This window comes from Asparagus officinalis, chromosome 2 (genome assembly GCF_001876935.1).
Source record: "Asparagus officinalis chromosome 2, Aspof.V1, whole genome shotgun sequence".
In the NCBI taxonomy this organism is placed as follows: Eukaryota; Viridiplantae; Streptophyta; class Magnoliopsida; order Asparagales; family Asparagaceae; genus Asparagus; species Asparagus officinalis.
In genome coordinates, this window is record NC_033795.1 from 29334593 (window position 1) to 29351813 (window position 17221).

The 17221-nt window shown below is 35.6% G+C and overlaps 1 protein-coding gene across 1 annotated transcript; it reads right to left on the bottom strand.

Moving 5' to 3' along the window:
* On the bottom strand, positions 542-11978 carry LOC109831006 (protein RETICULATA-RELATED 1, chloroplastic; the record flags this gene model as incomplete). Its single annotated transcript, XM_020398351.1, has 8 exons — positions 542-1132; positions 3013-3177; positions 3591-3896; positions 3981-4079; positions 8259-8374; positions 8450-8542; positions 8616-8780; positions 11760-11978. Coding segments are annotated over 8 exons (1446 nt in total), but the record flags the coding sequence as incomplete, so codon positions are not given.

The window sequence follows — 17221 nt, forward strand, 5'->3', positions numbered from 1 at the left end:
ACCAACTCATTATGCAATAGGGAGGGGACACCTCACTTGTCCCCTCCATTGATCCTATATTTTAGGTCCCCGTAGCAGCACTCTTTCTGCACACGGCCCTTAGGATACAAGAAACACCAATCAAGATCAAACTTAAAGTCATGGTTCTCGCGAAAATTGTGTGAGAAATGGTTTCGTTCGAGACAAAATAAAAAATAAATAAATAAATAAATAAATAAATAACGCATATTATTGACTTTGGACCTTCTATCTATGCATCTAGATATTTTTCTTTGTTTGAGCTTTGTGCGTACAAATCCGTATACAATAGAGCATCTTGTTTATGCGCTTGGTATATGCAATAGGAATAAATTTTCCTTCGATTTAGATCACGAGGACACCATAACTTCCAAGCGGGATATATACGTATAAAAGTGAGCAATAAGAAATTATTATGCAACTTGGGATGTTGTTTTTTTTCTTCTTTATTGCAAGTTCTCGCAAACTCATGTCAGTCAGTACTCAATGTCCTGTTTGCTGACTAAATACAGGAAGAAATCACAAAAAAAAAACATGCGGAAAAAAGGTCATTTGCAATCATCTCCGTTCGATCGTTGAATATTGCAACATAACAACGATTGTAATGTATAGCAAAGCAATCTTCATTTTTCTAAACATTTAGAGACATCTTATTTGTTCTCTTGCACCTATATAACATAGAACAAAACATTCAAAAACAATCGCAGTCAAAAGAATCATCAACTACAACTACCAAAACATTGATCAAGAAACCCTATCTATTAAACCTCGACTCCAGGTAGAAGCAAGCCGATAACTCCTCTTAATCTTCCATCATATCGTCAAAATTGTCTATGCAGAGCTAGGACTTATCTTTCTTTTGATAACTCTTTTTCTTCGAGCTTTAGGTGCTGAGGTCTCAGATTCTCCACTTCCTTGTTTGATGCCAAGTAAGCCAAGGCCAGAGATGATCGCATTCTTGGAGATGAACCAGTTTGGGGATGATCGGTCAGTGGCATTAGTGTCTGGATTTCTGCTGTAAGCATTTAGCAGGTTTTCTGATTGAAGAAGAGGGTCTGCTTCTATCCCGAGCCAAGCAAGTCTTGATCTTTCACCAACTTCAACATTCAATATTCTACAAGTAGATAGAAAATGATAACGATTTAGGTTAGGGTTAGGATTAGAGATTCCATTTCCCTATAGTTCATGTTACTAGACGAAACGGAATTTCAGTGTCATGCATGTGTTTATATTGTTACATCGATTGAATGTCAGCCAGGAACATAGATGTGCTATTATAGGCCTGATGTGTAAGCACTTGAACATATACATTATGAATCAGTCTATAGTTGAAAACAGTAGGTTAATTGCAGATACACCCCTATGTTATAAGGGTGCAGTCAGTTGATACACCCCCATCCTATGAGGGTGTAGTCAGTTATAGCTCTAAACCATTTTGTTAGCACTTGCACCCCCTGAATTTTTGACGGTATTATTTTCCATGTAAGGTTTAGATGTCATCAATGTTACAGAAGGCACTAGGCGGACTAGGCGTTTGAGTCAGCACCTAGTGCCTAGATGCCTAGGCGTATGCCTAGGAGGCGCTTAGGCGTTTGACTATTTTTAAAATTATTTAATTATAGTAATTGATAAAAATATGTATTAAATTCATATAAATTTATAAAAAAATAGCAATCTTAGATCCACAATAAAACATGCAAACTTAAATACTAAACAGACAAATTAATATGAATATAGAAAGCACTAGGAGGCCTAGGCGCTGGACCCAACACCTAGAGCCTAGGAGGCTTTCTTTTTTATTTTTTAATTACAATAATTGATAGTATATGTCAATGTGATAGAAAGCTTAGGTGTCAGACTGGTGTCTAAGCAGATTTATTTCTTCATTTACATGGTGGTCAAGAAGGTTTTGCTGAATGTCAGAGAAGGTAGTGGCGGTGTTCATATTTGAAGGTTAAAGGAGTTTGAAGAAGGTTGGAGGACGTGAAAACTGTAACACAGAAAGTCACGATCAAGGCGTAAAGGGTGCAGTCCACATAAGCAGACAATGCTCACCTAAATACTTACAAAACCTAGATAGGCAGCCTAGATACAGCCTAGGCGCTAGTTAGGCGGCCTAGGTACCACCTAGGCCTAGGCGTACGCCTAGACAGACTAGGTGGAGGCTTTTTAAAACAGTGGATGCCATTTGGGAAATCATGATGCAATAAATTACCTTTGTCCTCGAATTAACTGAAATAATGACTAAATTGGCCTCTAAATTGAGCGCAGAAAATTAATGTTGTCTAGGACTCGAGAGATGTAGGTGCTAATAAAAAAAGTTCAAGGGATGGCTGCCACGGAAGTACAGGGAGTGTATAAAAGTTTGGTTGTACTTTACATTACATGGACGTGATCTGGGATTTATCATCACATGAAGTCTTGTTGAGCAAGTGGAAAAACAATGCACTCTTCATATGATGGCTAGATATGCTGGCTAAACTATTTTTTAAAATCTCCTTGGTGCGGTTGAGGTATTAGCATGACATGAGCATATCAAAATAGACGACGATCATCCAGACATTCATTAGTTTGATTCACTAGAATCAGCAATTATTAATGACAATGATCCGATATCAAGGGAATATACGGCAATTTGTCTGCACAATGTGATTAACAATAAAACATTCAATCAAAAAAATAATTCAAAATCTCCCGTCTTCAAATTTCCATTCGCTACTACTGCTGAAAGTAGTGCTAGCCTATTTTCTTTGCATGTACCTTATAAATTACACAATAACATCACTCAAATGAACATGAAAATCGATGCCTTCCAAATCACCTTTTATGCTTAATCATGAGCAAGTCGCAATTTTCCAACAGATAAACATAAAATGCGAACAAAGTACAAACAATATATGGATAGTAGCTCTCCACTGTGCTAAGAGCGAATAATTATAGATAAGTTTTAAAAGAAGCAATACGTTAGCAGCATATAAAGGTTGAGGAACTTGCCTCAGTGCTATCCTGAAAGCTGTCACCACGCCGAGAACATCAAAGTGATTAAACATAGCCCTGTCAAACCCACATAACAGCTGATATCGCATGTTTGCATAAAGCCCTAAGAAGGCCCCATAGCCAAGAGCATTGGTACTCACAGATGGAATGGTCACTGATAACCTGCAAAACATTACCATTATGGTACAAGATGACGGTGAAAGCTTTAAATAAATTTGAAGAAAGGGGTAAATTTCACGAAACCCCCACTGATCTTTGGGTACAACCTCCCATCCCATCCCAAAAAAAACATTATATTTAGAGAAAAACCCCTCGAACCTTCAAAATTATACAAAATCTCCCTGAGCTATTGGAAATTGTCATAAACTGATATCAATCATTAAAAAAAACCTTTCTGAGTAAAAGTAAAAAGGTGCACCAGGCCACAATTGTCCAAAACTCATCATGGTATTAAAGTGAAACAAATTCAAAGGAGAGCTCTCTAATATATAAAGTTTAGGGGTTTTGTGAAATTTACTCTATAAAATAACAAAACTATATCCTTGAGAGAAAATGAAGATATTTGGTATGCTAACCTTCCCTCCTTTTTGGCAGCTAGTGATTTTGTTAGAGCACCTTGGACTGCTCCTGCACTCATTCCTAGAAGACAAAACTCTGCAGCCTTGTAGAAGAATGAGTGTACTCTTTTTTGCAAATCAAATTCTCTCATTGGATAACTCTTTTCAAAAATATTATTCGGAAGCTTTTGTATTGTATTTTGCAAGTCGAAACGGAATGTGTTCCCATAGGAGCGACAAGGTGCAAGGGACCAAACAACAATGGCATTGCATGCTGTTACAGTCAGGACATTTACTAGAGCCAAATCCCACTCTTGTTTGATCCTGAAAACAGAAAAAAAATTACAATATGAGAAAATTTCTGTATGTAAGATGAATTTTCTATTTCTATTGTAATTACAAGAATACCTCTCCTTCCGATTCTTCACCTCCCAATGTACAGCACAACCAATAGTGGCTGCCTGCTCTAGTAGAAGTTGGTATAAGAAAGAAGGATCAGCAATCATCCTGCACAGAAGATCAAATAAAATAAGATCAAGAGATGGTTATCTACAGATGTTAATGAGCATCGGAATACTTGCTTCATAGGAATCATGATACAAGAATTATGATCAGTAGCAATTGGGCCACAAAAATAACCCCCTTGATGAAGAAAATAATTTAAACACCATCTATTGGCTAATATTTACTGTGATTAAGATTTCTGATGGGTTATTAAAGTAGTTATACAGATAAATTTACTTTTGCCAGGGAAAACATACTAAAAGTCTTCTTGTTAGAACAATTTATGTTTAACAATGCAACCCCTCTTTTAGTTCATCAGTCAGATTTACAAGCTTCCCACCTTTAGCTGGCTTTGGGCTTAAGCCTTTTTAAGTTACTTTAGTTATACAACTTTTTTTTCGTTTTAATTTTTTTGGGTTTCCATCTCTATTCATGAGAATGGGCAGATAGATACCTAAAATTTTTGGGATAAAGGCTTTGACGTTATCGTTTGTGTTCTCATTATTGTTATTCTTGTTGCAGTTAGTCCCATCTCTTTTTCATTAGTTTTCTTTGAAAATCAGAGTTAATGCTTCTTTCAAGATCAGTAAATGATTACCTGAGATTTGTTCATATTCTAAGAGGATCATTGTCAACTTTGAATGATAATCCACAAATGGATTATAAGTCAAGTGAATTATAAAACAAAGTGTTCGGTAAATTTACTAGATTATAATCAATTTTTTCAATAGGAGAATGTTTGGCAAATGGGTGACTTATAAGTCATTATTATTGTCAACATGACCAATAAAATAAAATCAAAAAGTAATGGAGTTGAAGAGAGATAAATGGGGTTCGGACTTTTAAGAAACTAGTATAGTGCACGTGCGTTGCACGTGGACATATTTGTTTTATGTTCTAATACTTACACAATTTATTATTTAATTAATGGAAGAGTTTTTATTTTGAATGTAATTATAACAACATTGAGGACTTATTTGTAATTTTCTTACAATTTAGATCATATACTTCTTTCAATCTTCTTAAGATTTAATTTTTGAACTATATAGGGGTTTATCTGTAAAAAATTATGAAGTTTCAGTATTTTTCTATAAATATATGAAAGTAAAAAATTATGAAGTTTCAGTATTTTTCTATAAATATATGAAATTTCAATGGTCTTTGTGAAAATTATGAAGATCCATGGTTGTTTGTGAAAAAATTCAGGGTTATTTTGTGAACATTGGCAAATCATGGAATACCCAATACAATTTTTTTAATCTTAAAAGACAGTTCTATATACTTTATAATTTAAGATAATGAATGGCATTTAATAACTGCTAGTAGTTTTATGTGCAAATTTAGAATATAGTTTTAACATTAGGGAGGTTATAATATACTTATTATATAAAAAAAATTTACCCAAAAGACAAAAATTCCAAGTTTGTTCTTTACTTTTATGTTAAGTGTGTCATGCTATTCCAGTTTATATTAATTATCTTTATTTTTGCTAATCCATTATAACAAAATAAAATTCTCACTTTCACATTCTCTCTCTTCTATTATCATATAATTAGTAACATGCTACAAAAAATATATCTACTAAGTTCATGGATAATATAATATTTCTCTCAAATCACAATTAAGTACATAGTAATAATTAAAAAAAAAGAAAAAAAAACTCATTACCCCCCCCCCCCCCCTCCACAAAAAAAAAAAAAAGACCTCAAACTTTAGTCTCAATCTGAATTCTCCACATTTCCTTATATCAATCGTATCCTCAATCCGCATATAACCGTCAGTCTAACAATCACATCAATATAAAGTATAATCCGAGTAAAGTTCAGTACTTCCTCAGCACAACTTCAATCGTCTTCACCCCCCTTGTCGTTATCTCTTCTAAAGGGATAATGTTTTCACTAGCGAGCTTGTATCATCCAAATAATATCATAGTAAAGTCATGGGGTGAGTATAAGATGTTGTTAGGATTGTAAGAGGTGAGTGTTAATCTAAATCATCAAATGAGTGAATTTATATAGGTTGCAAGTAAGGGCTATTATGATAAATAAAAAAAGCAGACTCTTTGGATTCCGTAATAGCCAAATGTAATTGTCACTTAAATAAAAACTACAATTGAAAATATAACTCTCATTTCAAGTATGCATGAATGCATGCACTAATGGCATTTTAAGTTGACACTTTGTTTGCAAATTAAAACGTATATTATTAGTTTGTCATATGTGCGTTTTAAGTGGAGGGGTTACAAAAAAATAGAAGTTAATATTAGTGGACAATTAATAGGAGAGTTATACCATTATTAAGCATGTATGCATGTAAGCATTTTAAGTTGACACTTTGTTTGCAAATTGAAACGTATATTATTAGTTTGTCATATGCGTGTGCATTCAATTCTCAGCTATTATGTCAAATACAACTTACAATCTTAAAACTTTTTTATGATAACATTAATATTGGATTAGTGGAGTTGTTACAAAAAATAAAAGTTAATATTAATGGACAATTAATAGGAGAGTTATGTCATTATTAAGAATATATGTATGTATATGTATGTGTTTATATGTATGCAAATTTTTTATGATAACATTAATATTGGAGTTAGTGGAGGTGCTACAAAAAATAGAAGTTAATATTAGTGGACAATTAATAGGAGAGTCATGCCATTATTAAGAATGTATGCATGTATATGTATGTGTTTATATGTATAAAAGTATGTGTTTTATGGATGCATATATGTGGTTTGGAGGGCATTTTTGGAAGAAATGTTTTAACATACCAACACACTTTTATAATAATATTAGATTAGATGATGAGGGGTATATTGGTCTTTACACAGTCAAACCTTGTGACTTATAAGCTAAATCACTTTGACATGTTTGGAAAATGGCTTATTTAGATTATAAGCCACCAAAATATAAGCTAGAGTACTCCAACATATTTTTTTGGTGGCTTATAAGCTAAAATAAGTCATTTACCAAACATATCAAAGTGGCTTATACCACAAAAGTGTTGTAGCTTATAAGCCACTGACCACATGTTTGGACCACTTGCCAAACATGCTCTAAAGGTGTTTTTTCCCCCATCATTTGCTGTGGCCTCTAATAAATGTGTCCCAGCACCTCTCGCGACATACATAAGCGAGGCTTGTATCCATGCAATATAAGAGAAGAAAAGAAAGAAACAAACACAACCACCCACCCAGCAATACAGTGATGCACGCTAAGACACGCACAGAGATACGCATCACAATAGACACAAAAAACACAAGCAAAAGGAGGAGGAAAACCGTACAAACATATACACAAACACTAATGTAGCAGCCCCTTTAGCTGGTTTTAAACTGAACGCAAGTCCATCCACTAGGAAGACACTTACGCTTGAATCCCCCTTTAATTGGTAAAACAAAGAGTCATGCATGTTGACTCTCTACGTGCATGTTGACTTCTAAGTCCTATATTGTAATGTACTATCTTCAGATTCTCCTCTCTATAAACCCAACCATGGGCATCTTCATTTATCAGTCAGGTTGTACTCACATTTAAGTCATATACTGGGATATGATAAAAGTTAGTAGCAAAAATTTAACATATCTATTTCCATATGGTGCTCAAAAGTAAATCAACAGGAATTTGAGGAGAATTCTAAGATATAGGATGTTTGACAAGAAGGCTAGAAGTTAGTGTCTTTAAAAGTAGGTAAGAACCTTATAAGGAAAATAATGAAAAGATATTACATCTACCTTTCAAGAACTCAAAATTTCTAAACAACTTAAGGTTTAGTACTATTATGCTGTAAAATTAACTAAACTAATTCTAGTGTTTGATTCTAGTAAGCTACTGTAATAACTAATAAGCTAGGAGTTGAAAGGAAACCCACTCATGCCAGGCTATGTCCTTTCATTCAAAAGTATAAATTCAAATAAGCGTTTATAAATAAGTGATGTGTTTATAAAATAAAAAAGTGTTTATAAATAAATAAATAGATTGACTTCATATTTGAATGTTTTCCATAATACAAAGTTCAACTAGCAAAAATAGTTACCATTCCTATTTTTAAAATGAATAAATAAGTATTGTAGAAACATATTTAAGTTCACTTTATACATATAATAAAAGCACCTAAACTATAGAAAATGTACTACTCTCAAATATGTGAAAAGTATGACCTCTTATCCGTGGATGTTACCTTCCAATGAAACCTCTGGATAAAGATTGTGGAAGAGCTCGAGAGATGGCCCTAGATACTGTGGGTCTTGCATTCACTGACAAGAAGCGGACCATTTGAGCAGAGCTCACCAAACCCTATCAATTAGGTTAAACCTTTAATCAACATGCAGACTTTAGATTCATTTATAAGAATGGGGACAAATGTATTACCATTTCATAAGCTTGGCGAAGCCCAGCAGGCAGATCCACCATGGTCTTGTACCACTCCTGTAGAACTGCATCTACAAACTTCTTGTCGAAAAGCTGTCAAAAGTGTAGAAAGGTTAGTACATTTCTAAACTTTGCAAATAAAAGTTAACATTAGCAAGTTGTCAACCTCCTGTAGGACAAGACGCCGTCTAAACAATCCACCTTCATCTCCTTCATCACCTTCATCGAAATCACCAAAGTAGTCATCGTCATCACCTCCGTCATCACCTCCATCACCTCCACCATGGAAATTTTTCTTTCCAATATCTCCACCTCCTCCACCAGTTGCTAGCTGAAAATATCCAGAACCATTAATGAAAAGATAGTCTTATAACTTCCAAGAATAGAAATATATATATAATCATCTCATCTTAAATTAGTTAAATATGCAACACTTCGAGAAACCAGGCTAGGTTTTCTATGACTCTAGATTAAAATGTAACACACTATAAAATCGCACAATGGCCATTTTAAGGTTCAAAGTTTAAGTCCTGTAATTTACACCCTTTAAGCCAGTAAGCTCAATGACTCCCAAATATTGAGGTGCTAACAAACAGATCCTAAGGCTAAGTTTGGAAAGTGGTAGCATAGCGACTTATAACTTCACTATACCTGCTAAAAGCACTCAAAATATTTAGGATCCTTTTACTCCACGAATCTCATACCAATATCAGGGTTATAAGCAATATCTTGTCACGGTACAATTGACATCCAATTGTTTGTTCCCTCACTACTACTAATTCAGTTTTCAAAGTAGAACCTAAGAAGGCGGAGCAATATGGAGTTAAAAGGCACAAAAAACAGCTAACTTATACACTCTCATGCTGATCACTCGAAGTGGTGGACATTCTAAAGTTCCTTGAAAGTCTTTGAAAATCGCCCATTTGGATTTAACTTCAAAATTATCTTTCAGCTTTACATATTATATGATCCTTGAAGTAATGACAAGAAACAAATCTCTCTACCAATGATTTAGGCAAGAACTGGTTTTAGCTAGTATACTAGCCACATCCAGAGCATAGAAAACATGTTCCATAATGTGACATACTGTGTTATGGAATGAAATGCTGCCCTCCTGTTCAATAACGTGAGGAAAAATGTTGCTTTGTGAAGTCATGCTCTTTCAAAGAAACACAGTACGAAATGTGTTTTTGTAATTTTCCTCCCCCCCCCCCCCCCACCCACCACACACACACAAAAAAAAAAAACCCGCGATTTAATTTTCTGTTATGGGTAAATCTCAACATCCAAAGAAACATAAAGGCCTTCTACCATGCGGGAAAACCCTAGTCCCTAATTTTCATCAAGAACTTCGACTTCTCACCTCCACACAACTGCTCAAGAAAACCCTAGAACCTCATGATGCTGAAGGAAGACCGAAAGACGCCAACCACATTCCCAACCATGGTTTTAAATATCGGTCGATAATCCGATATTATCGTCGAGTTATCGGATTTGGGAGCTTTCCGCTAGGATAAGTAGGATTTTTAATCGGTTATCGTTTTTCGAAGTTTATCGATGAGTTACGGCGATAAAGACACTTATCGGCCGATAAGTAGGCTCTAAATATCGGCTTTATCGGCCGATAAGTAGGATTTGAGAGCTTTTATTTTCTTTTGAATTTGCTCTTTGAATGTTTACAAATTATGAGCTAATTGTTGCTTTTGGAACTTGGTTGATTGGTGATTAGCTAATATTTATTTATAGATATTGATAATGGCTCATAACTACTAAATATCAACTTAGTAAGTTAGTTTATGAATCTTATGATTAAACAATAATTATGTAGATGCGTAGATGGTTCTTCATTCTTGATGTTATCTTATTATTTGCTTGTTTATTATTTTATTTTGACTAACCTTTTTTTTTTTTCAAGCTTATATTTGTTTATTATTTGCTAGTGTATTACTCTGAAAAATACTACTTATCCCCGATATATCCCCGATTTTCGCTATCCGATAAGGATTTTGACCGTCCGATAAATCTCCGATAACCGGCATTTAAAACCTTGTTCCCAACAATAACAATGAAAGTTCTCACCCGACAAGTCCTTTCTACAAGGAATCGTTTCCCAATGACGAGTTGACAATGACATTCCCACGTGTTTCGTCCCTCTCCAACAATCTTGATCTCTTTGGGTGAGATCTATCTATTCACTACTGCTATTTGTATTATTCTTCTTCAATTAGAAGCTACTTTCTGCATTAATATGTTTATCACAACATTTTTTTTCATAATCTGTTCATTTCAGGTTGTCTCTTGTATGTTATGTTAGAAATTCCAAGCAATACTTTCACTAATACAACACCAAAGTACGACTAACGATTAACCTATGCATTTTTTTGAGTTGAGATTGAGTAGACTGTTATTTAACAGTTTCACTTAATATAGTTTTGTGCAAATCCCTAATTTCTTATATAGGTTCGAAACGTCTTCTATTGTGAAAAGTGTAATTATATATTTGAAATTTTGATTGTAGTGTAGGTTGATACCATGTTTCTATTTATTACAATCGTTGTGAATTTTTTCTATTTATCTAAACTAAAAACAATAAAACACGTACCTATGTCGTGGCATTATGTGGTATCGTGATTTTACACCATCAGGAGACGAGCGTTACATTGTGTGTTATCATTATATTCAACATTGTCTACATCAACCTCTCCCGACCAAATTTAAAATTGCATTGTTACTCTTGTCAAGAACCATGAAACTATTAACATAAAAACATAATCTGATCAACTTTCAATACAGATAACAAGGCACTGTAAAGAAAAACCGTGCAAAAAATACCTTAAGTACATACATTTCTACTTCCAAAATGGTACGTAGATGTCAAATTTCCACCTTCATCTAATTTCATGATCCTTATCCCCAAAAACTTCCTCATATCCAAAATTCTGCATAAAAGACGTTGCCTTGTGAAACCCAACACTAAACAAAATGCCATTTCTGAAGCCCTAAGTACTACCAATGTGCATATGTACCTAGGAGCTAGATCTCCGCAATCTTCCTTGTTCTGAGTAAAATTAATTTCAAATTGACAAAAAAAAATTTATATCCATTCACTTGGGAAAAAGAAAACTAGAGTTTCATAAAAAAACCCAGGATACCCATTTAAATCTCTACCAATAAACATTAAGTCATAACCTCACTCAAGTCAAGTTGAGCTAAACCCACATAAAATCTCAACCCAATGAATTCACTGGAGTGCCAAAAAAAGAAAGAAAGAAAACTAGGATTTCCTAAAATTCTCCAAAAATAAACTAACCTCGGGACTAGTCCTGGTGGTCTTCTGCGTCATATCAAGCTTGGACTTCTCGAGCGTCACCGCCCCAAACGCCCCATAATCCTTCTTCATCACCGGCCCCACCGTCGTCGCCGACTTGGTGGAGGGGCCCGCATCGGTCACCGAGCCCAAACATCGTTCTAGAAAGTGGGTGGTCCCCGAGGACTTCCGCCGAAGAGAGTGATCGGGCCCACGGCGGCGGAAATAAAGAGGAGGGCCGAGACGAAATCAGAGCGACAGCAAAGAGGGCAGAGGTGGCAGGGTAGGGTTCTCAAAGAACCTAGAGAAGGAAAAGGTATTGGTCAGATGGATTGTGAGATATTATTGGCGCGAGCGGATGGGGGAGGGAAAGGCGGCGGAGCGGATGGCGGATGGAAAGACGGGCAGCGGCAGGCGGAAGCCATTAGCCTCTGTTTCTGCTGCCGGCGCGCTTTCTGCCTTTGACGACCAACCGCGCTTTTTGTGAGAGAGGTAGGAAGATGATAGAGTGAAGGGGAGTTTTGTTGACTCGAAAGGATGATGATAACTGGGCCATGGAAGGCCCAGAATGATAGAATTGGGCTGCATGGAGATATGGGCCTTGGACTTTCAAATGGGTCCTCACCATCTGTGTGTGTATATATATGGATATGTTTGATACCAAGCACAAATTTTGTGCTTGGTAGTGAGGTGACACAATCCCTTCAACTCATTCAAACGAGGAACCACATTCACAAGAGTTGAGGAGTGCATAGGGATATGCAACCATTTGAATGAGTGGAGAGGATTATAGATTGTTTACATCCTTAACAATAGAAAACAATGAATAATTTTATAAGAAAATTTTATTTGATATACACCATTGAGTTTCAATCAACCAATGCTACCTATATACAGATGACATGTGACGCCCCTGGGTTCACACAAGGCTGCAGTCCAAGGTGAAACCAAGAATGTCAAACCTGTCATGCACCACACCATGCAATAACATGTTTCACCATCACAATTACTATCTCTCTAGTAGAATCAATAAAAGGTGTAGGTACAAAAGCAGGTAAAAGATAATACAGAAATCCACAGATGAAATAATAGAGATCAAATTGATATCCCATCATCTAGCATACTGAAGTACAAGTCAATGTCTGAAATAAATAAAACTGAGGTACTCAACAAGTCTCAAATACAGAAAATATCTGACAGGAGCAAATAAGGCACACAACCTTTACAGCTTCTAGAATAAAACTCTCATATGTCTAAACAAAAGTCTACAGTGGAGCTCAAAAGAAAAATACAACTAAATAGACAGCTGAAGCTAAAATGCATCGCCATCAACCTGTGACTCTCCGGACTCCTGGATCGTTACCTGAAAGGGGGAGGGACAACGATTGTCAAAGCGCTAGCGAGCAACATCACAACCAACCCTAAGGGATAGGGTTCGTTGTAAATAAAAATACAGATTAACACATAATAATATAAAATCATTTATCCTAACAATAATGAGTTTTAGTACTTAGGAAATTACAACACGAGCATAGGTACATCGAGCGAAATAATCCAAACAAGGAAACTTTCATGTATATACCTTGTATCTCAAATTGTAAGTCTCTAAGTACCAAACCCGGAGTCTAATACATGAACAATAAAGAAAAGAAAATGAACCCATCTCTACCGATAAACAAAGTCATGTCAAAGCCACAATAAGTGTCATGACCAGGTTAGGTAGCTATCATGTCCCAACTTCATAAATATGTCGTGCTCCAAACTTGGTTGTGTATCATGCTCAAGGTTTAGCAAATGTCCAACACATGGACTAAATGATAAGCATGTCCAACACATGGACTGAAATGATAAGTGTCCAACACATGGACTAAATAGCAATGTATGTCCAACACATAGACTATAAGTAAAGAGGTGCAACTGTCAAAAGTATATGCGAAAAAATATACATATCCTAAACTCGCACGTGTCTCGATGTACAGATCTAAACTTGTGTCAAAAGTCAACTCACATGTACAGATAAATCACTAACATTGTAAACTAGTGTCAAATAATCGAGGCGACCCCGAAATGCAACTCAAACGGATCAAGAATCTGTAAAACACCTCACCAGTCGACTCATGTGTCGACTGATGAAATCAGTCGACTCATTGGTCGACTGATAAGATCAGTCAAAACAGCCTCAGCTCACCAGTCAACTGATCGGTCGACTGAGGAACTGAGAAAACAAAATCAGCTCGTCAGTCGACTAATCAGTCGACTGATAGCTGGAAAAATTCAGCCCGTCGGTCGACTGATCAATCGACCGAACGGCTGCAAAACCTGTTTGTGCAGTTGATTACATGCAATACTATTTATCTAAAATCATCATCATAAATCCCAAGCATAAAGATACTGATTTTAACATATATGTACTAAACTGAAATGAAATTTCACATGTAAATACATAAACAAAACCCTAAACATATGTATTCATGCTTTAAAAACGTTTTGAAAACAAAACTCGTGTTTAATCTCTCATTAAAACATTACAGATCTAGATCTTTGATTCACAAAACGTTGGTGAGTTTTTAACATTCTGAAATAACATATCTTCACATTATATGCTATAAAAATCAAGCCTTTGTACACAAAAAAATACATTTTTGGCTCATCAAAACTCATAAAAAATCATTTGAAAACGTTTAGAAATATGGGACAAGGTTGGGCGAAATGTTACTCGCCTCTGGGTGTTGCAACACTCCTAGATCTGCGAGAGTATGATTCCCCTTTGCTACAACGATCGAAACCCGCTAAAAATCCTTTGAAACGCCCCAAAAATCGCCAAGAACGAACCTAGGGTTTGAGAGAGGAGAGAGGGGGCTAGGGTTTCTCAAATCTGATGATGAAAGTGGGTGTTTTTCGGGTAGGAGAGATCATATATGAACAGCCAGACCCGACCCAAAACCCGAATCAATCAGAACAGACCCGAAACATGGAAAAACTAGAAAACAGCTCGTCAGTCGACTGATCGATCGACTGAGCTCGTCAGTCGACTTATCGGTCGACTGATCTGGTAGTTTCCTGTTTCGTGCATGTTTCGCTTATTTACAAAACTAACGCACAAAACTCTACACACATACTCTCATATCATCTCAAATAACTTGTTATCATGAACATCTATGACCTCAAGCTATTTATCACAATAATTCACATATATACATAACAAAGAAAAATACGGGGTTTTACATTCTCCCCCTTAAAAGAATTTCGTTCGCGAAATTCGGAAATTATATCTAAACAAATAATAATATTCTAGACCAGCATATAACAATATTTATACTTAACGATCCACGATGACCATATTCCCACTCAACCCTTAATCAAATAGAACTGGTACGTCGGACGAAAAATCCAAACAAGGAACCCCCCATATATATACCATATGTTCCAAAAGGTTAAGAATTGAGCGGAAATATCCTCATTCTAGTGTTAAATCTAAATATAATCACACACATACTCATGCGTATCAATCAATTCACTTCCTCAATAAATGCAGGAAGTAGCGCTACATATCATCTTCGCGCTCGAGAATCATCTTCGATGTCTACACTTAACTATCAAAAATGTAAATACCCCCACTTAACCCCTAACTAAATGGAACAAGTACATCGACCGAAAAATCCAAACAAGGAACCCCTCATATATATATCATATGTTCCGAGTATTTAGGAGATAAGTGGTAATACCCTTATTTTATTGTTAAGTATAAACGTCGCGACGCATGTGTGGATAGTCGCGACGCATGTCCTCTTCGCGCTCCTAAGAAATCTCCTCAACGCCTCTTCGGTTCCACTGAACTTTCACCAAAGGAATCACCTTGTTTCTAAGCCTCTTGTCCTCCCTGGCAAGTATACAAACTAAAATCTCAATAGTAGTCAAATCCTCCAGAAGTTCAATCTCTGGTTCATCCAATACTCGCTGCTGCTCCTCATCATGCAAGTGTTTCTTGAGCATAGAAACATGAAATACATTATGGATACTAGACATCGATGCTGGAAGATCTAGTCTGTATGACACAGCTTCAATGCGCTCCAAAATCCGGAAGGGTCTAATATACCTCGGTGCAAGCTTTCCCCGTCTCCCGAATCGCTGAACGCCTTTCATAGGTGATACCTTCAGCATAACTGAATCTCTGACCTGAAACTCCAAGGATCTTCTTCTCTTATCTGCATAGCTCTTTTGCCGACTCTGAGCGGCTAAAATCCTATCTCTGATCAATGCTACATTCTCAGTAGTCTGCCTCATAAGTTCTGGTCCAAGCATTAAGCTGTCTTCTGGCGCTGCCCAACATATCGGTGATCTACAAGGTCTCCCGTACAGTGCCTCATATGGGGCTATACCGGTCGTCTCTTGGTAACTATTTGATAATCACATTTTATTATAGTTTTATACCCTCATTATCTATTTTATATGAATAAATATACTACTAATAAGTGCTTTTATCTTTAAATGCACGTTAATGAAGAATAAATCTCAAACTCCCATCTCTCAACAAAAAACCCTTGATTTATTGAAGAAATGAAGCCCATGAAGCCAAACAATTTATTTCAAATATTTAATGAAGTATTAAAGCCCAAAATTGCCAAGAAATTGTCCAAGGCCCAAGCCCAAGAGGAAACTCAAGAGGGATCTGCGGACAACAACCAAGAAACAACTGACATCGATGCCAGCATCGATACCAACAGAGTCTGTTATGCTTCAATGGCTGAAAATCAATTGTTTTGGATAAGATTTTGATCCAATGGCTCATATTCACTGATGTTTACTATAAATAGGGGTAGAGAATGAGGGGTTAGAGGGGTGAAAATTTTTGTAACTCCTTTTGGAGAGGAGGGCTACTCTTAATTGAGAAGACCTTCTAAAATTGTAACTTTTGTTGCAATTAATAATAATAATTTTTTCACCACTTTAAAATTTTCTCTTCTTCTTTTTGTTGGATGATAAAGATGAAGATGAAAATTAATTTAAAGGTTTGTTTTTCTTATTTCTCTTTTATTGCTTATTAGTTTAGATTTATTTTCATGCTTATAATTAGATTTTATTTTCTTGTTAAATAGCCAAGAGGCTAGAACCCTCTTGCCTTAGATTTATTTCATGCTTATAGAGTAGATTTATTTTTTTGCATTTAATTCTTGTAATTTTATTTTGTAGTTTAGATTATGCAATTTATTTTGTAGTTAAATTTTAATTTTTTGTACTATTCACCTGGAGGCTAGAACCCTCTTGGGTTTAGTTTTTCTTTTTTTGTTTATTTTTATTTTGTTTGATTCACCTTTAGGCTAGAACCCTCTAGGGAATCACCCTTTTCAAAGAAATGGGTTCAATTGTAGATTAACCATATATATAATTGAATCCACCATATTTAATTTCTTACATTTTCTTTTATTCTAGAATTTTGTTCTTCATTCTTGATTTTTTTTATTTGT